Source organism: Cicer arietinum, chromosome 4, assembly GCF_000331145.2.
Source record: "Cicer arietinum cultivar CDC Frontier isolate Library 1 chromosome 4, Cicar.CDCFrontier_v2.0, whole genome shotgun sequence".
NCBI lineage: Eukaryota > Viridiplantae > Streptophyta > Magnoliopsida > Fabales > Fabaceae > Cicer > Cicer arietinum.
Window position 1 is genome coordinate 47,006,303 of NC_021163.2, and position 18,297 is coordinate 47,024,599.

At 31.3% G+C, this 18,297-nt stretch overlaps 2 protein-coding genes across 2 annotated transcripts in view; both read left to right on the forward strand.

Annotated features, from left to right (window-relative positions):
* Positions 1-8,873: 8,873 nt before the first annotated feature.
* Positions 8,874-10,053, forward strand: LOC101500434 (uncharacterized). Its single transcript, XM_004497724.4, has 3 exons — positions 8,874-9,011; positions 9,272-9,406; positions 9,758-10,053. Exons 1-3 carry the CDS (start codon positions 8,958-8,960, stop codon positions 9,839-9,841), a joined length of 273 nt encoding a protein of 90 aa, XP_004497781.1. The 5' UTR covers positions 8,874-8,957; the 3' UTR covers positions 9,842-10,053.
* A 1,197-nt stretch (positions 10,054-11,250) lies between these two features.
* The window catches only part of LOC101502015 (uncharacterized), a 21,050-nt gene continuing 14,003 nt past the window's right edge, over positions 11,251-18,297 (forward strand). Inside the window, exons 1-8 of the mRNA XM_012714960.3 lie at positions 11,251-11,848; positions 12,554-12,612; positions 12,844-12,925; positions 13,086-13,153; positions 13,571-13,640; positions 15,864-15,945; positions 16,371-16,435; positions 17,883-18,282. Of these exons, the coding sequence (XP_012570414.1) occupies positions 11,558-11,848; positions 12,554-12,612; positions 12,844-12,925; positions 13,086-13,153; positions 13,571-13,640; positions 15,864-15,945; positions 16,371-16,435; positions 17,883-18,282 (1,117 nt within the window). The 5' untranslated portion in view covers positions 11,251-11,557. The remainder of the gene's footprint in view (positions 11,849-12,553; positions 12,613-12,843; positions 12,926-13,085; positions 13,154-13,570; positions 13,641-15,863; positions 15,946-16,370; positions 16,436-17,882; positions 18,283-18,297) is intronic.

Sequence of the window (18,297 nt, forward strand, 5' to 3'; positions counted from 1 at the left end):
TCCCATTCCGAAAACTCCATATTTAGCCTTGTCCGATCCACATTGGAAATCTGCCATGCAAGCAGAATTTGATGCTCTTATTAAAAATAAGACGTGGGATTTGGTCCCCCAACCTTGTGGTGTCAATATTATTCGATCTATGTGGATTTTTCGTCATAAAAAGAAACCTGACGGTTCTTTTGAGCGCTATAAGGCTCGTCTTGTTGGTGATGGCAGGTCTCAAAAAGCTGGAGTGGATTGTGATGAAACATTTAGCCATGTGGTGAAACCAGCAACTATCTGGACGGTTCTCATGGCCCATCCATCAGTTAGATGTCCAGAATGCTTTTTACACGGCAATCTTTGTGAGACCGTCTATATGCATCAGCCCATGGGTTTTCGCGATCCTGTTCATCCAGACTATGTCTGTCTTCTGCACAAATCACTATACGGCCTCAAACAGGCTCCTCGAGCGTGGTACCAGAGGTTTGCTGACTATGTCTCCACCATAGGCTTCCATCACAGCAAATCCGACCATTCCTTATTCATCTACCGTAAAGGCACGAACATTGCATACCTTCTTCTATATGTGGATGATATCATTCTCATTACATCCACTGATGCTCTTCGGAAGTCCATCATGATGTTGCTTGCTTCCGAATTTGCTATGAAGGATTTGGGCCCTCTCAGCTATTTTCTAGGCATTGCAGTAACGAGACATACAGGTGGTCTATTTCTTTGTCAGAAAAATTATGCAGCAGAGATCATTGATCGAGCCAGCATGTCCTCTTGCAAACCATCCGCTACACCTGTTGACACCAAACAAAAACTCAGTGTCTCCTCAGGTGTTTCGGTTGAGGATCACACTCATTATCGGAGCCTCGCAGGTGCTTTGCAGTATCTCACATTTACTCGACTAGATATTTCATATGCTGTCCAGCAGATATGCCTCCACATGCATGCTCCAAAAACCGAACACATGAACGCTCTAAAACGCATTCTGCGTTACGTCCAAGGCACTCTGCATTTCGGTTTACATCTGTACCCTTCATCCATCTCCAATCTTACCTCCTACACTGATGTTGATTGGGGTGGTTGTCCTGACACAAGGCGCTCTACATTTGGTTATTGTGTCTTTCTTGGTGATAATCTTATCTCATGGTCATCTAAACGACAGCCTACCCTCTCTCGCTCCAGTGTTGAAGCCGAATATAGAGGGGTAGCCAACGTCGTGTTCGAGTCATGCTGGATTCAAAATCTTCTCCTAGAACTGCATTTTCCAATCCTAAAAGCACATGAACGTATGTTGTAAATAATTTATTGTACGCAAACTTAAATCATGTATCCTTACGTGAACTGAATTCACATACGTTATTAAGTTTAAGAAGTCACAAGCAACACTTTTCACGTAAGGCTGCGTGATTTAAGTTTGCGTATTCAATGGAGTTTAAGAATTCACAAGCACTACGTGAATACAATTCACATACACCTACGTGAATTGAGTTTACGTAGGTTGCGTGAATTCAGATCACATAAACTTACGTGAATTCAGTTCACGTATAAGTTATCTCAGTTAAGTAAGTGAGATGTAGGTGAATTGAGTTCACGTAGGTGTTCATGTATTCAGTTCACGTAAACATTCATGATCTCAGTTCAGTTCACATATTTCTAAATTTTTTATATGATTTTTTTATGCAGATAAATGGACGAAAAGGGAGACAATAGTGACGAAATGTATGATGGTTTGGATCTTGGTTTTGACAAAATGCATGATGGTTTGGAACGTGATTTTGACGAAATTTATGATGGTTTGGAATCAGATTTTGATGTAATGAACGATGGTGCTCAATCCAAAATTGACGGCGCTATGAATGACGGTGTTGAACCTGTTATGGTAGATTTTACTAATGTATTTACCACCGGCATGATGTTTGATACGCGAGATGATTTATTGAGATGTGCTAGAAATGTTGGAAATGAAAATGGAATTGTCGTCATTTTCAGATCTGAAACTGCGACAACACGACCAAGAATAAAGACAAAATTAATTCTTGGTTGGGAAAGAAGTAACAAATATAGACCTTGGAAGAATCCTAAACTTATGAGGAGTACTTGGACTAAAAAATATGAATGTCCATTTCCTCTAAAGTGGTCGTCTGACCTATTATCTCTAACGGTAAGCCAGAAATGGTTTGGACATGACCGTATTGACGCAATACCCTGTCTGGCATACATGCATACATCTTCGGACCCCACTGTATCCACCCTCTAAATAAAGAAACATCCTCAAACGGTCGTCTCACTCGATGCTCTTTGTACGATGTCCAACATATCTAATCAACATCAATCTCATCAAGGACTTTCCTAAATGGAAGAACCAAACCCTTATCCCTCTATGGCTTCCATAGAAGTGCTTTAGGTTGTCCTTAACATATCTAGGAGAAGGTCTACAACAATTTACAAATAAAGTCGGGAAATGCTCAAAGACCCAAGTCTGAACATATATAATAACTTATCATTTTTTTAGAGTTGATAATAGAAATTATAAACACAATAAACAACCATTAAGTTTACATGTAAGAGTGTCAAATACCTAGAAAGCGTTCTGGTCTGATGCATACTAGCTTGGTGGAGATTGTCATATAGGTAAGCAAGAGCAGCAACACCTCATGCATATCCCCACATGAGTTGAAGTCTCTGAAGCACTCTAGGTAGACAACACTAACTGCGAAGGAACTCTTGTTGCTAAAAAACTTTCAACCAACCAAAAACAGTAAAAATGTCTTCGCAGTCATCTCCCAATACTGGTCACGACAGCACTGATGGTATACTTCTAGTAGCCAACTATATCAAACTGTGGTTGTCCGCGTGACATTAAATTCGGCATAAGCAGAAGTCTTAGTAACTCCAAGAAGTTCAGTTAATAAATTTGCACTATCATCTTTGTTAAATACATTGACACTAAAGAATGCACCGATGATGGGTATATGCATAAGAGAGGAAACATCATCCAAAGTAATCGTCATCTCCCCAATTGGAAGATGGAAGTTGTTGGTGTCTCGATGCTAAAGTAGCAATGTCAATTTTACAAGAAAGGGGGTTTGAATTGTAAATTCACCCTTTTAAAAATTCATGTTAAAAACTTAAGAAAATAACTCAAGATTGATCTTAGTTATGAAAACAAAAAACAAAAAATGTTCTTGCTTTTAACCAGAAAACGGAGAACGTTCTTGGTTAGTTGAAATCAATAATTCAATTTATGTATTTAACTTAATAATCAATAAGACTAAAAGTAAATAGATAATCAATAGACTTCATAATCAATTTGTGATATTTTCCACTAAGTTTTCAAAACAAAGAACCTTCTTGGTTTTACAACACCTAGCTCAGATCAACCTTGATCTGTTACAAATTTAAAACCTTTCCACCCAGAAAGGAGTTAAATCAGGTCACTTACCAACCTTGATAGGATTTCTTACAATCTAATAGTTCGAATTTTACAATAATGATGAGATTGTTTTATTAGAATATGAGAAGGCTCAACACTTGTTTGAGTTCTGATTCTTTGACAGAAAAATACACGAGAATGATTCTAAGAATTGAATGGAAAATTAGAACTGATTCAATGTATGTGAGTGAGAGAAATTCAAGTATGATTGAAATGAGTAATGAATTTTCTTAGTATTTGAAGCTCTGGTTTTTTCTTGAACATTGACCTTCCTTTTATAGACTTTTAGAACATTTAATAATGGTCAAAAGAGTTGTTGGTAGTGCTCTGCCATTTTTTACCAAAACCAATATATATGAATAAAAATATTATAGCCTTTGAACACTTTGTGAAATCTGCTTGACTGAGCGTTTTTCTTCGTTCTTGATCAGATTTCTTTTGTGTTTAATGATCCTTTATACCTCATATATATTTATTGATGATATTGCTTCGATCTGGAGATTTGATTCTACCAAAACAGCTTGGAGAATGGTGATAGTCTGTTGGAGAATGATGTTGAAAATTCTGGAGACTGGTCTGAATATTCTAGAGACTGGTCTGATCATTCTAGAGATTGGTCTGATCATTTTGGAGACTGATCTGATCATTCTGGAGATTGATTTGATCATTCTAGAGACATATCTAATCATTTTGGAGACTGATGAGAACTTTATGCAGATTGATGTTATCATTTTGGAGATTGATGTTTAACATGTTGGAGAATGATGTTAGCATGTTGGAGATTAATGTTAACATGTTGGAGAAGGATGTTATCATGCTGGAGATTAATGTCAACATGCTGCAGAATGATCAAAATGTTGTCAATAATGTTCTTCGTTCTTGACAGTCAATCTGGATAAGGTTCAGATATGTTTGGTCTTGTTAAATTTTTGATCTTCTCTCTTTGTGATTCGAGTAGTTTCTTTGAATCTGATCATCTCAGTTTGTTCCTTGCCAAGTGCTGACGATATAGATGTAAAATCTAGACGATAAAACTTCTTTTAATTAGTGGAGATTGATTGATTTTGGAGCTATGATGATAATTCTTGAAACTGGAGAACATTCTCTGTTTTTCCAGATTTTGTTAAGAATGTTCTCCATTCTTGTCTATTCAGTTTCTTGCCTTTTGATGTTGATTTCTTTGCTTTGTTTAAATCTTATCTTTAAATTAATACACTCAAAAACACAAGTTAAATTAACATAACATTTAGAATCATAATTAACATTCTTAATTAACTTTTTGTTTGTTTTCATCAAAATATTAATTGAGATTTTGTCTCAACAGATGCCACCTTTCTATGAAAGCATATATGACCCCCTTTGTCAATCATTTCGTAACTGCATTTTAGCAATGAATATAATCCTCAACTCTTAACCAATTGTTCCACCTCTTCATGTTCAATCACAACTTCTTTTAATTTTTTTCCATTGCTAAATACCCTTAGCTCCCCACGATCCTGAAATAAAATAAGTGAATTTTTTTGAGTTAAAACACATTATGACAACAACAATTAAAAATTTAATATGATCGAGAAAATTACTGCTCCATCCCAAAGTCTAGTGGCTGCATGATTACCAAATGTGCCAAGGACAAACTTGTCAACCGGACCACCAGAATATCCATCAGCCTATGGATGTTCATCTATGTGCTCTGGTTAGGCCTTATGTTGTTGCTCTTGTTGTGCTTGTTGTTGTTGTTGTTGTAATCGTCATTGTTTTCGTTGTGTATGCCTCTCTCGTTGCACTTCCTACTGATCCTCAAGACGTTGATCTCGTGCAAAAGCGGTTGGTCGAACACGACAACTCTCATAATTAGCAATATCATTAATTATAACTCAATTTGGTCTATCAGTAAACATAGTGCGCACCATTTCTGCATAACCATATCATAATCAAAATCAAAATACAATCAAATATGTTGTGACACAAACTCAGTTTGGGTAGAACTTACGTGAACTTAGTTCACTTAGGTTTCTGGACTTAGTCAGTTTGCGTAACCAAAATCAATTGACAAAATAAGTTTCATTTTCACCATTTTCACCAAAATCATTTTCAATCACACAACCTTAACTAAATATTGTAAAAATCAAGAAGAAGAAGAAGAAGAAGAACAATATTGATGCAAATCTGATGTAAATGGGAGGCAATGAAGATGATTGAAGATGTTAAAGTTGTTGAAAATGAAGGAAGAAAGAGAAGGGGTGTCAGAGAAAAGGATGAATACGTGTGAGGTAGAAGATTAAGATAAAAAGAGAGGTTAGAGTTGAATATAAAGATAGAATGAGAGGTTACAGTTTAATGAATGTTATAAATAAGGGTATTTTAGAAATTTTATTTTTTATAAAAAAATTGAGGTGTGTGTAGATAGCAAAATTGTTAATTTAGTTTCACAAAGGTTTAAATAACTTTGAGTACAAAGTGTCGTTGCTTTGTTGATGACTAAGTAGAGTGGTCAAATCAAGGACATCAAGATGTGAATTTGGTGGTGGTTACGAGTAGCATTACTAATTAGAATGATAGATGAAGTCCGAAAGCCTAGTTTAAAGTCTTTTTTAAAATATTTCTTTCTATTAATAAATTTTTTATTGAGATGATTTTTTAAGACATTGATTTATTATTTTATTATTTTTGTAGTCTTAAGTAAATGGTCATAGATCTAATATTTTATCGATTGAATATTTTTTTTGAAATTTTGTTTTTCAGAAAGATATAAAAAAATCTCAATAAAATCAATAATTTACTTTTTTTCTCAAATTTTTTTAATAGAAAAAAATAATTTTTTTGAAATTTATTTTCTCAAAAAGAATCGATTTTTGTTTTCAAAAAATTTTTTAAATTATTTTTTGTCGAAAAAAATCAAATTTTTTTAGATAAACTTTTAAAAAATTTATCAAAAGTTAATTTAAGGAATTTTTTAATTTTGAGAGTTTTATTTAGGAGGACTTTTTTAACTATGAAATATTTTAACCCCTCTAATATGGGAATTGGGACATATAATTTTAATTATAGTGAAGTTATAAAATTAACACTTATACTAAGAAGATTCATTAATTTTAGGAAACCTTTGGACGCAGTGTCGTCGTTGTCGTCATGATATGAAAATTGGGAAGAAGAAGAAGATGATGACTGATATAGTAAGTTAGAGATTGAGAAAGACCTTTCCTTGTGAGGAAGAAGAAGTGATGTAGTGTGTGTCATATTTTGATGCAATCTCCGTTTCCTGTACATGTAAGATTAGGTTTCAGTTGCACTAAAATCATCAAGGGTTTGGCTTCGCTAAAGTAAGACTAGAAAAAAGTAGTGTCGACCGTGAATCTTACGTGATCAAATATTTGATTTTATTAAATTGTCAAATTGGTGTTTATATTTAACTATTATTATTATTATTATTATTATTATTATTATTATTATTATTATTATTATTATTATTATTATTAGTTATATCTTTTACTTGAACAACTTACTATCAATTTAGTCTCTATATTTAATCATTTACTTTCAATTTAATTTTTAACATATTTTGACAAGAACTAGTATGAACAATTGACAAAGTAATGATTTTTTTGGAATATTGATAATCTTGCTAATATATTTGAAAGTGCTCTACAAAATTATAGACGGATTTAATGGTTTACTCTTTGTATAATCATTCCAATTGCACTTTTGATCTCATATTTTAATATATTCACAAAAATCATTTTTTTATTTTAATATTAAATATTTTAATCCTCTATTTTTATTATTGTTGGAAGCATAATTTTTACCATAAAAATGGTGATTTTTTGTCCTAAAAAACATATTTTCTCTTCAAATTGAACATTGTTGCAATGAATCACTATTTTATTTTATTTGTTAAAAATCACTAATTTATAAGTTAAAATTTTTATTTTAGACCAAAACTGCAACAATTATAAAAAATGGGAGACCATAAAATTTTATTTTTAAAATAAGGGAACTATTATAAATATAATAAGTTACTATTTTTTTTTATGTAGGTTCTTCACAGTCTTATTTGAGGCACCATTATTTTTTCTATTATTACTCATTCCTTTCTCAATATCAAGTGTTATATTAAATTAACAAAAATGTCACAAAAATGTTTTCAATTTATCCTTAATTATTCTATCTCAATTCTATTATCAAATGTCTATTACTATGAAGTCCATTGTATCTCATTATATATTCACGACAATAGTTAACATTTAATGCTTAGTAAGAATATTTTTATAAATTTGTCATTTCCTTTATTAGTTTATTATCTTTTTAAAATACGTGTGAAAGTACATAACGTAACATTTGATATAAAATAGATTTTACGTTAAAAAAAAAATACAAATCTCTCATTGTTGAAATTATGACGTGTGTCTATTTTTTTTTTTTTTTTACGTAAAACCATCCTTTTAAATTTAGGTAATCAAAAATAGACTCATATCGTATATGTATCTATCTAATAACATGTAAATTGCATCATACAAAAACAACTTAAAAAACTCTAAAATCACCTAAAATATTTTAAACCGTTAAAACTCATATAGCTCGATAATCATCTAAGACTCAAAACAATATATTTATTTGACACTTAATTTGCACCGTAAATTAAATAGAATTGGACACTCAAAAGCAAAATCAACTCACTCAAATCATAGCGCAAAGAATAGAGATCTTTTTTATTTATTAAAAATAATAGATAACTCTATTACAAGAGTATATAAAAAGTTAATAATGTGACAAGTCTTTGAAATGTATACTTTTATTTATAAACTTATAACTATTCTAATGAAATCCTTCTAACCCTAATTTCATAATTCATGTTCCACACTTTAATTCTAAAATTTTCATGCCTAATTCATCGTAAAGTGAGAGATTGATGTTGCATAGCCAATGGACTGACAAATTCAAGAACGCAATAATATATTTAATATTATCACAAAGATAATAAAAATTGGATCAGACTGATTGGTTTGACTAATTTAACCAATAGCTAAACATGCATCCTGTTCCATTAACATTCAAAAATTGGATAATTTTTTTTATATTTGGATAAATTAAGGTGTTATGACTGATAACTTTTTTTTTACTAATATTATAACTATTATATCTAAAAAAATATTATTAAATAGAATTTCTGTCTAAAGAAAATATTAGAACTTCTATCTAAAAAAAATATTATAACTGTATGCTAGATTTTTTTTGAAGAAATTCTTATAAAAATATAATTATATGATAATTAATATTAAATAGAACTTGGAGGAGCGTGATTGTCTCTTATTAGAGGCTTACATGTATTCTCTCGTCCCAAAGCCCTTTTCAGAAGCAGAAATATGCGCAGATCACTTACAGATCCTATCTATATGCATCATATTTCACATTTTGATGCAAAACAAAACACTATATATACCTTGTGAAACAACATTAATAACAACAACACCAACTTGTAATATCTAATTGTTCCTTGTAATAACTTCTTACTTTTTCAATTCCATTATTCATCATGTCAAGTGCTCAACAAAACTTCTCTGCAGGCCAATCCCATGGCCAGACTCAGGTGAAAATACAATTTATTCATCACATTATGTGAACTTGAATATATACATACACATATATTTTGAAAAAGATACACTATTGTCGATATAAAATAGTTTTAAGCCGATATCTAATTAAAATCCAAGATTTTAAAAAATGTAAAATGTTGGATTCTTATTGATTGTGGGCTTAAAACTAGTTTTCTCTATATTTTGAACACTTTCTTGTCCTTGAAAAATAGATATCATGTCAACTAATAATATAATTTTTTATAATTGGTAGGCTAAGGCAGAAGATTGGGTTCAATCTACAAAGGAATCAGCCTCTGCAGCTGCAGATAGAGCTCATGCAGCTGCTAACACAACAGGGCAGACTGCAGAGAGGAACAAGGAGGAAGCTGCTGGTTTTCTCCAGCAGGTTGCTAACTAATCTCAATATATTTATCTTCACAATTTTTCAATTAGGATAAATCAAAATTAACATGTTATATATTTTTATTCAACATCGTTAATTTTTACGAGTTTAAATAATATATTAAATAATTTTATATTTATATAATATGTTATAACTTTTAAATTTAAATTGAAAAAATAAAATAAAATTAAAAGAAATAGAGATGATTGAGGAATGTTTGTATTGAAATCATCTAAACTCAATTTTGACATGATTTTTATTATTATTTATGAGTTTTTTTGTTGATTGTGTTTATTTTCTTTTTATCAATTTGAAATGTATCATTGTTTAAAAGCATATATCTTGTTGTTGCAGACTGGAGAGCAAGTGAAGAACATGGCTCAAGGTGCTGTGGAAAGTGTGAAGCACACCCTTGGGATGGACAAAAACCAAAACTAGGTTCATTTGTGAATGCTGTTTTATTCTTCCTCCATTCAAATAAATGGAAGGATATTAATATGTACTTTTTTTTTTCTTTTCGTTTTTTTTGGAGAGTATTGCTTTTTCCTAGTTGAAAGGGATTAGCAAACTACTTAAGTCTTGATATTATTGTGCTTTGTTGATGAAAAGCCAATATCAGATATAATAAAACATAGATTCTTTCTTTTTTCTATCTTCTTTTAAAGTTTAAGAATTTGAACATGTTGGTCAATATAATTATATTAAGAAACTATAGAGTTTTCATGAAACTCCTATTTGTATGTTTGATATATATTACCGTAAATTTGTTAAAATCGTGACAAATCAAAAATTTCAAATTATATATTTTATAGAATCACATTAGATCACTATAAATATAACAAATTCACTTTAATGATAAAACGGAAATATATATATATATATATATATATATCTTTTTCGAAAATACAAAAATTTTACTTATAAAAATATGAGGTATAAAAAATGAGTGATTTTATTTTGTTCGTAAGGTCTAGTTCAATTGGTAAATGTCGAAATTGTTTGACTGAATATCATGTCTTGAGTTTAAACATAAATTCTCACAATTGTATGTACAATTTCATAAACATTTCATAAACTGACAAAAGAAAAATGAAAAAAAAGTATGACATGAGTTAAAAATATTTTTGAAAGGATTTATGAAAAATATTATGAAATATTAAGAAATGTAATAATTAAAAAAAAGAGAAAATTCATTTTATAAATTATTTCTCTTAATATTGGTGAACTTTTTAATATTATCAATGTAGATTACAATAATATTTTGTAAATTGTGTACATAATAATTATTGAAGAATAGTATAGAAAAAAATAATTAAAATTAAATTAAAAATGACATTTATTTTGAGATTTATTTTTATTAAAGTGATATTTACCATAATATTTTAAAGTCAAAGAGTGAATTGATTTAAAAATAAAAATTTAAAGATTATTTTAATTATTTAATGTTGAACTTCTTTTATAATAATAATTGCATTTGATAATTTTATATAAATTAAAAATATTATAAATAAAAGAAAAATAATAATTTTATTAAATTATCTTTATTAGATATGAGTTAATTTTTAATTCTATTATTATAAATAAAAATAATAATTTAAAAATAACATATTAATTAAATTTTTTCACTAAAATTTAAATACATTTAGAAATATGTTTGATGTTGTTCTAAACTTAAAATATTAATATGTACAGTAATATCTTCATATCATCTCCATTATTTTCTCAAACTTTATTGTAATCAAAGTATATTTTCAATTGAAGAACCCCACAAAAAATACATAAGAAAATGCACATGAAATTTTTGTATATATAACACTCCATATATGCATCGCTAATATCTTGAAAAAGAAATATTGATTGACTTTGAATGCATTAAGTGTTACCGTGTCACCGTCCAGTGACAGAAACCTGAACATGTTCGAGAACCAACCACCGTTACCTCAACTGAATATACTTCTATCTATGCTCGCACTAGCCGTGCACGAAAAACTCACCATCTCTTCTCAAATCAATCCACCCCTTATTTTCCTCCAAATTACACAAATTGCCACCGCCTTTCTTCTTCAGGTCTTCTCCTCATCGCTCTTTCTTTCTACTTCTACTTCTACTTTCTACCACTATCACTCCCTTCTTCTATTCACGCACGTGTGAGAAATGAACTCTCTTCAATTCCGTTACACTCTCTCTCCACACTCCACAAGGCCCCAATTTTCTCGCACTTTCCCGCCTCATTACTATTTCCCCGGAAATTTCGGGTTTCTCTCTTTCACAGGTCTCAATGGAAGAAGAAGTAGAAAGCAAATTTTCTCAATCTGTAATTCATCCAAAACCGATTCTCAGATCGAGAAAGTTGCCATTGAGAAAAACGATGAACGGCCTCCGTTTGATATTAACCTTGCCGTTATTCTAGCTGGTTTCGCCTTTGAAGCTTACACAGGTCCACCTGTATGTTTTTCTCTTCGTTTGATTTTTGTTTGTATCTGAGAAAATTGAGGATTTTTTTTTGGGATTATAGATTAGTGAAGTGAAATTCATTAATTTTATTTTAGTTTGATTTAAAAGTTTGTAGTTTGTTTTTTAGTTTCTTGTTAAAATGCTATGGTGATTTCATTTTTTTTAGCTTTTCTATATTTGGAGGAAAAAAAAAAGCTGAGCTGAGATTATTTGTGAATTTAAAAAAAAAATTAGTTGAATTTGAGAGATTGACAAGCAAATTTTAAAACAAAAAATCAGTATGTTGCCAATTTATTTTGGTTTTAGTATGTTTATATGTATGTTGAAATGTTGAAATGTTGAAAATAGTAATGTGGTGTGTTTTTGGAGGAGAAAAAGCTATCCTCAAGGCTATGCATTTTACGCTGGTATTAAATGAGAACTCTTAATATTGTTACATAAGTTCACTTTGCAACTGCATTTTAAATATAACCCCAAAAATTGGTTTCTCATTGAACGCCAATGTAAAATCTGTTTACACCGGTAATGCATATATCATCTTTTCTGGTTACAAAATATGATTTAATTTGTGAGATTGTAAAGGGAAAAAATGGAATGATCATAAGTGACACAACTTGACCAAATATGTTTGTTCTTTGTGATGTATTTGTACTCTTTTTAACCCTTTTCTTTTTCTTCCTGTTTAACATGTTTCAGGAAAACTTGGGTAGGCGTGAAGTTGATGCTGCTGGTTGCAAGACAGTTTATCTTTCTGAGTATGTGCCGATTGCCTTATATAGTTGTGCTTAGCACTGTTCTCTCCATCATTGTATTGTATTTAAATTATTCAAGTCCATTTTTAATAGAACCCAACCACGTTAGTTGATCTATGTAGTCTACTTCATCTAGATGGATAAAGCTTGATTGTTGTTGTTCTATTTAATTTCAAATGTCTTCCTTATTAAACTAACGGGCATGTTTGACGAGATCTTTTTGGATATATGTAGGGAATTTTTTCGTGAAGTTTATGATGGACAACTCTTCATAAAGTTGAAAAAAGGATTTAGTTTCCCTGCCATGGATCCATGGGTTGGTTGTCTTATACAAATTTACTGTACTGGATAGTTCTTTACTGTATTGAAATAAAGTGAACTTGTTACTTAGCCACACAACTGAGTTGTTTTTCAGCTAATTAAGACAACTTCTTGACTTTCTTTTTATTTATTTTGTTGCTTTACATTCATTCTAGGGAACAAGTGATCCATATGTTGTCATACAGATGGATTCTCAGACTGCTAAAAGCAATATCAAATGGGGGTGAGCTTTTATATTATTTACTTTGTACTTATTTTGTCATTACAGTTATTCAATGGCTACCATCTAATGATTTAAAAGAATTTAAATAGTCCTAAATAGTTTACAGCCATTGCCACTGCAGAGTTTGTACAGTTGGTTGTTTTTGTTTTCTTTAGAAAACCTTTTCAGATTATGCAAATTATTTTTTGACGTATTATGAATTTCATTATCTTTGAAATTTGTGTATTTGCTAAGTTGAAACAAGAATGATTTATGAGGGCTATTGTTTTAAATTTTGTAAAATCCTGCCAAACAAATCTCTTCAGTTTCTGAACTAAATTGGCTTTCTTAAGTGCAGCAGTGCTATAGAATTTTTTAAATAATTATCACAATTGGTATGTAAATTTAGTTCATTTATGTAAAATTAATTGGTGGCAGGACAAAGGAGCCAACATGGAATGAGGAGTTTGCTTTTAATATTAAGCGGTCTCCAATCAAACCTCTACAGGTTAAGAAGCATGGTTTCTCTCCCTCTCTCTCATCTGTGCAGCCATACAGACACACGTTGGCATGTGCATGCTTATGAGATTCCTTTCTGCACATAAAAAATAATAAATGAATGGGAATCATTTTAAGCATGGAAGTGACATTGGAACTTGCATGAAATCTATGGCATAGTGTGATACATGAAAATTCGTAGCAACTAATCATTGCTTTGTACTTCTACTAAAATAGATGTACATAACCCCTTTTCTACTCTTTAGAAGTTATAATCTGATACAGTTGAGTTTGATGTGCTTGAGAGAACGTTCGTATTTGACTTAAAGTTAGGTTGTCTTCTTATATCATACTCTAGATATTTGTGCAGAAGATTTTATTAATGGATGGTACTCACATATTTCTTAAGGATCGCATTGATTTGTTAAGAACATCCAACGCAAGTGTTAGAATATTAGAAAATATCTTATAGTATATTTTATATTATATTAGAGTATCTTAAATTATTTATTAGGATCAATTTATAATCATAGAGATATCTTAGAATATCTTTCATTATCATTATGATTTATTCCTTATTTAGGATTAGGTCTATGTTTCTCTATAAATAGAGATCAGTATTGAGTCCTTTGTAATTAATTCAGCCTTAAGCTATTATCAATAATATTCAAACCCTTATTATTTTCTCTCCTCATTTTCTCTAAAATCTCACAACTTCAACATGGTATCTAGAGCCTATTTTGATCCTCCTTGAACAATCTTGCCGTTGTTCCGCTGTCGAGTTCCCAACAGTTAGGGAATATAATCATAGTTTCTCTTTTCCAACATTCCGACACGTTTCACTTGTTTTCGGTTCAATTCGCTACTGTGCTGCTGTGCTGCCACTATTTCCAACAAATTTTCCTGCGAACAGCGTCGTCATCTCCAGATCAGGTCATGCCCGAAAGCGCGTCGCTGCTGGAAAAGATTTCCAACAAGTTTTCTGAAACAACCATTGTCTCTCCTGTTTTGGATGCATTTTCTCACTCCGCTAATCGATCATGACTTGTTTCATTAGAGTGTGTTGCTTCCTCTTTGGTGTTTGTCATGCAATTTAGTTCTTACTAATAGATTATAACCGTGGCTTTTATTCCCATCGATGATCATTCCGGTGGTGTCCCTTTTCCCACACATGAATCGTATTAGTGATGACTTCTTTTTCCATTGATGCTCATTCTAACAATGTCTTTTATTTTATGGCTCACACTTTAGCATGGTAGTTTGTCCCAGATGCACTGGCCCCATCTTTGTCCCAGATGTATTGGCCTTGCCTTTCTCTCCTTGAAGCACGCCTCTCCAATATTATTGGTTTGAAGCTTCCAAATGCAGTTTTTAGAAGAGCGGACCTTGCTTTGTTCAATTGCTTGCCATGAATTTCTCTCAGGCTGATGATCATATCGGCTATCTGGCTAGGCTATATTTATAGCAATTCTCTCCGACTTCACTTGCATCTTTGAGTTGCTTTTTCATCATTTTTATTATTTTGCAGAGCAAAACATTATTTTCTTTTAACAAGCTAAAACTTAGTAAGCTTTAGCTTGCGGGGGAGTGTTAGAATATTAGAAAATATCTTATAGTATATTTTATATTATATTAGAGTATCTTAAATTATTTATTAGGATCAATTTATAATCATAGAGATATTTTAGAATATATTTCATTATCATTATGATTTATTCCTTATTTAGGATTAGGTCTATGTTTCTCTATAAATAGAGATCAGTATTGAGTTCTTTGTAATTAATTCAGCCTTAAGCTATTATCAATAAAATTCAAACCCTTATTATTTTCTGTCCTCATTTTCTCTAAAATCCCACAACTTCAACAACAAGTTTTAAAATGCTAGTATAAGAAATGTTATGATATAAAATAATAATGGTCATGTAAGATTGTAATTTGTGGTTGATATAAGAAATTTTTCAGAACAATTCTCTAGGACACTCTTACTTTGTTTCTCCTTTTTTTCTTATATCGTTTAATTTATGGTGTGGACTGTTATTTTTATGGTGATAGTTATCATCAACCAACTACACCAAAAGATTAAGCTATGAGATAAAGACACATTAATGGTTTCGTATTATATCACAAAAATGAAAATTCATGAACGTATATGCAAAAAATTAAATCAAAAGTCTGATGGTAAAATTAGACAAAAGTTTATGTTAAATTTCTAACAACTGGCCGTATATCTTAGGTTGCAGCTTGGGATGCAAACCTTGTAATCCCTCACAAACGCATGGGGAATGCAGTTGTTGACTTGGAATGGCTTTGTGATGGTGAGGACCAGAAAATCTTGTGAGATATTGAAAGATTCTTATGTTGCTTAAAATTTTAATGAGTTGAAATATGCTCCATTTTCTTGCGGACATGTCTGAATGTCATGATTACTTGAAAAGTTAACTGTCAATAGAAGTGTTATAGAATCTAGGATTTATTTATGGGTCGTGCTAACAAGTGCCCTTGGGACACTTGAAGAACACTTGTTAACAAGTAAAAAAAGGAAAGAAAAAAGGCTTTATATAAAAAAGATAACTTTTTAAAATTTCAAGGCATTGAATACACACATTCCAAAATTATTTCCTTTTTTGAATGTTTAAAAAGTGGTGCTTGATAGCATTTCCCTTTATTTATTTATAAGATCACATAAAGTTAGATCTTCCGTTAAACTTCTGACCGCAATTTTTGTGTGTTTTTTTTTCAGGAGATACTCATGAAATATTGGTGGAGTTGGAAGGAATGGGTGGTGGTGGAAAGGTTCAGCTGGAGGTATGTTTCTTTTAATGGAAAACAATAAAAGCAAACCAAAAAAATTATTGGCATGTGTATTTGGTGAACGGCGTGATGTCTTTGCGTTTTGTACTTCCTGGAAATGTTAGTGGACAAAATTATGCTTCTCTATTTACATAGTTTGAACTTCACATGCTTATCCCATGCATTAAATTGTGTTCTCTTTAAAGGTCTTATCAATTTTGATTTAATCAGTAAGTTCTCTAGGGCTAATGGAAAATGACTATTAGTTGTAATCTATGAAGCATAGACACATCTAAGATTAGGTGTGTCCATGTCTCTGACATGCGACAATGCTTGACACCCATATGACGCGTTTTGATATAACTCAAACAAGTTCCGAGTTTTTTTCTTTGCTTCGATACACCTTAGACACCTTTCACACACATTTATGGGGTTACAGATGTGTCGAAACAATGATGATCAATGAGCGGTTAAAGAAATTAAATTTGATTATATCATTTTTAGTTTTTTGGTTGTAGATGGATGAATGAAGGTGAGAGACTATCATGTGTTTTTGAATTTTTGTGTGATGAAACTAATTGCTCAATTTACATGCACATATATATATATTTTGATTCTCATTTTAGATCTTTTATAGATAATGTTCATATTTTATTTAATTATAATAAATAAATAATTAAGTGTACATGTATCGGTGTCAATGTCCTATATTTTTTCATTAGTCGTGTCGACATGTCCATGTCATGTTAGGTGTCCATTAAGGGTGTACAAATAACGAGTTAGGTCGGGTTTGATGTGTCCCTTACCCGGTCCCAATGTTTGATCGGACCCATGTTTAGACCTTAACCCATCCCTTAACCCGACCAAACATGATGAGTTGCAGGTTCAATAAGGACGGGACGAGATAAAGATGAGATTGAGTTGGTCACAAGATGAGTCGTCAAATGACAATCCTTAAACTTTTTTATAGGAAAAAAAATAAACATAAAATAACTTATAGTAAGTCAACTACAATTACCACTTGCTAATACATTTAAGAGTAGTAACTCAAAATTGTTTTACAAACCATAAGTTAGTGATCTGATTGGTTATTATATTTAGAGAGAGTGAATCAATAATAACATAAAATAATCATTTGTCCTTAAAGTAATTTGGGACGGTAACATGAACCCGGTCTTTTTTCTACTTTGTCCCTGTCTTGTCTTTTATTTTTGGGACCGGGTTAGATCCAATCCATTACTTACGGGTTAGGAGGGTTCGTGGGACGGATTGGGTCATGTACACCCCTAGTGTCCATGTCGGAGTGTGTGCTTCATAGGTTGTAATTTAGTTGACTTTTCTTGAGATAAACTCTTCACTTTATCATCACCAATTACCTGTATTCTTTATATGTTGTCAATTTGCTTATGGATATAGAGATTACATTTTAATGAGTTTCTGTAAAATGAATTTTGGATTTTAGGTTAAATATAAGACCTTTGATGAAATTGAAGACGAGAAAAAATGGTGGAAGATACCTTTTGTTTCAAACTTTCTAAGGAATAATGGTTTTGATTCTGCACTCAGAAAGGTTATTGGTTCTGATACAGTACAAGTCAGCCAATTTGTGGAATATGCATTTGGGCAGTTAAAGGCATTTAACAATTCAAATGTAGAGAAGGGTCGGATGTCTGATATTGATAATGATAATGATATTGAAAGTTCTGGGAAATCGAATGAATCTGCTGTTATGTTAAAGATGACTTCTCCTGAGGATGCTAGTTCAGAAGCCTCTATCGAAGATTCTAGTGAACAAAGAAACATGGAAGAGTTTCGCTCGTGTGACAGTGAAACTGAAAATGGACAGGCTTTGGAACCATCAACTCAAGCTAGTGAGG

What these genes read in the sequence shown, in the direction of transcription:
- LOC101500434 (XM_004497724.4), top strand. Translation starts at nt 8,958, where the DNA reads ATGTCAAGTGCTCAACAAAACTTCTCTGCAGGCCAATCCCATGGCCAG. An exon ending in AATCCCATGGCCAGACTCAG is followed by an intron (nt 9,012 to 9,271) that starts GTGAAAATACAA and finishes TATAATTGGTAG; the next exon opens with GCTAAGGCAGAAGATTGGGT. An exon ending in CTGCTGGTTTTCTCCAGCAG is followed by an intron (nt 9,407 to 9,757) that starts GTTGCTAACTAA and finishes TTGTTGTTGCAG; the next exon opens with ACTGGAGAGCAAGTGAAGAA.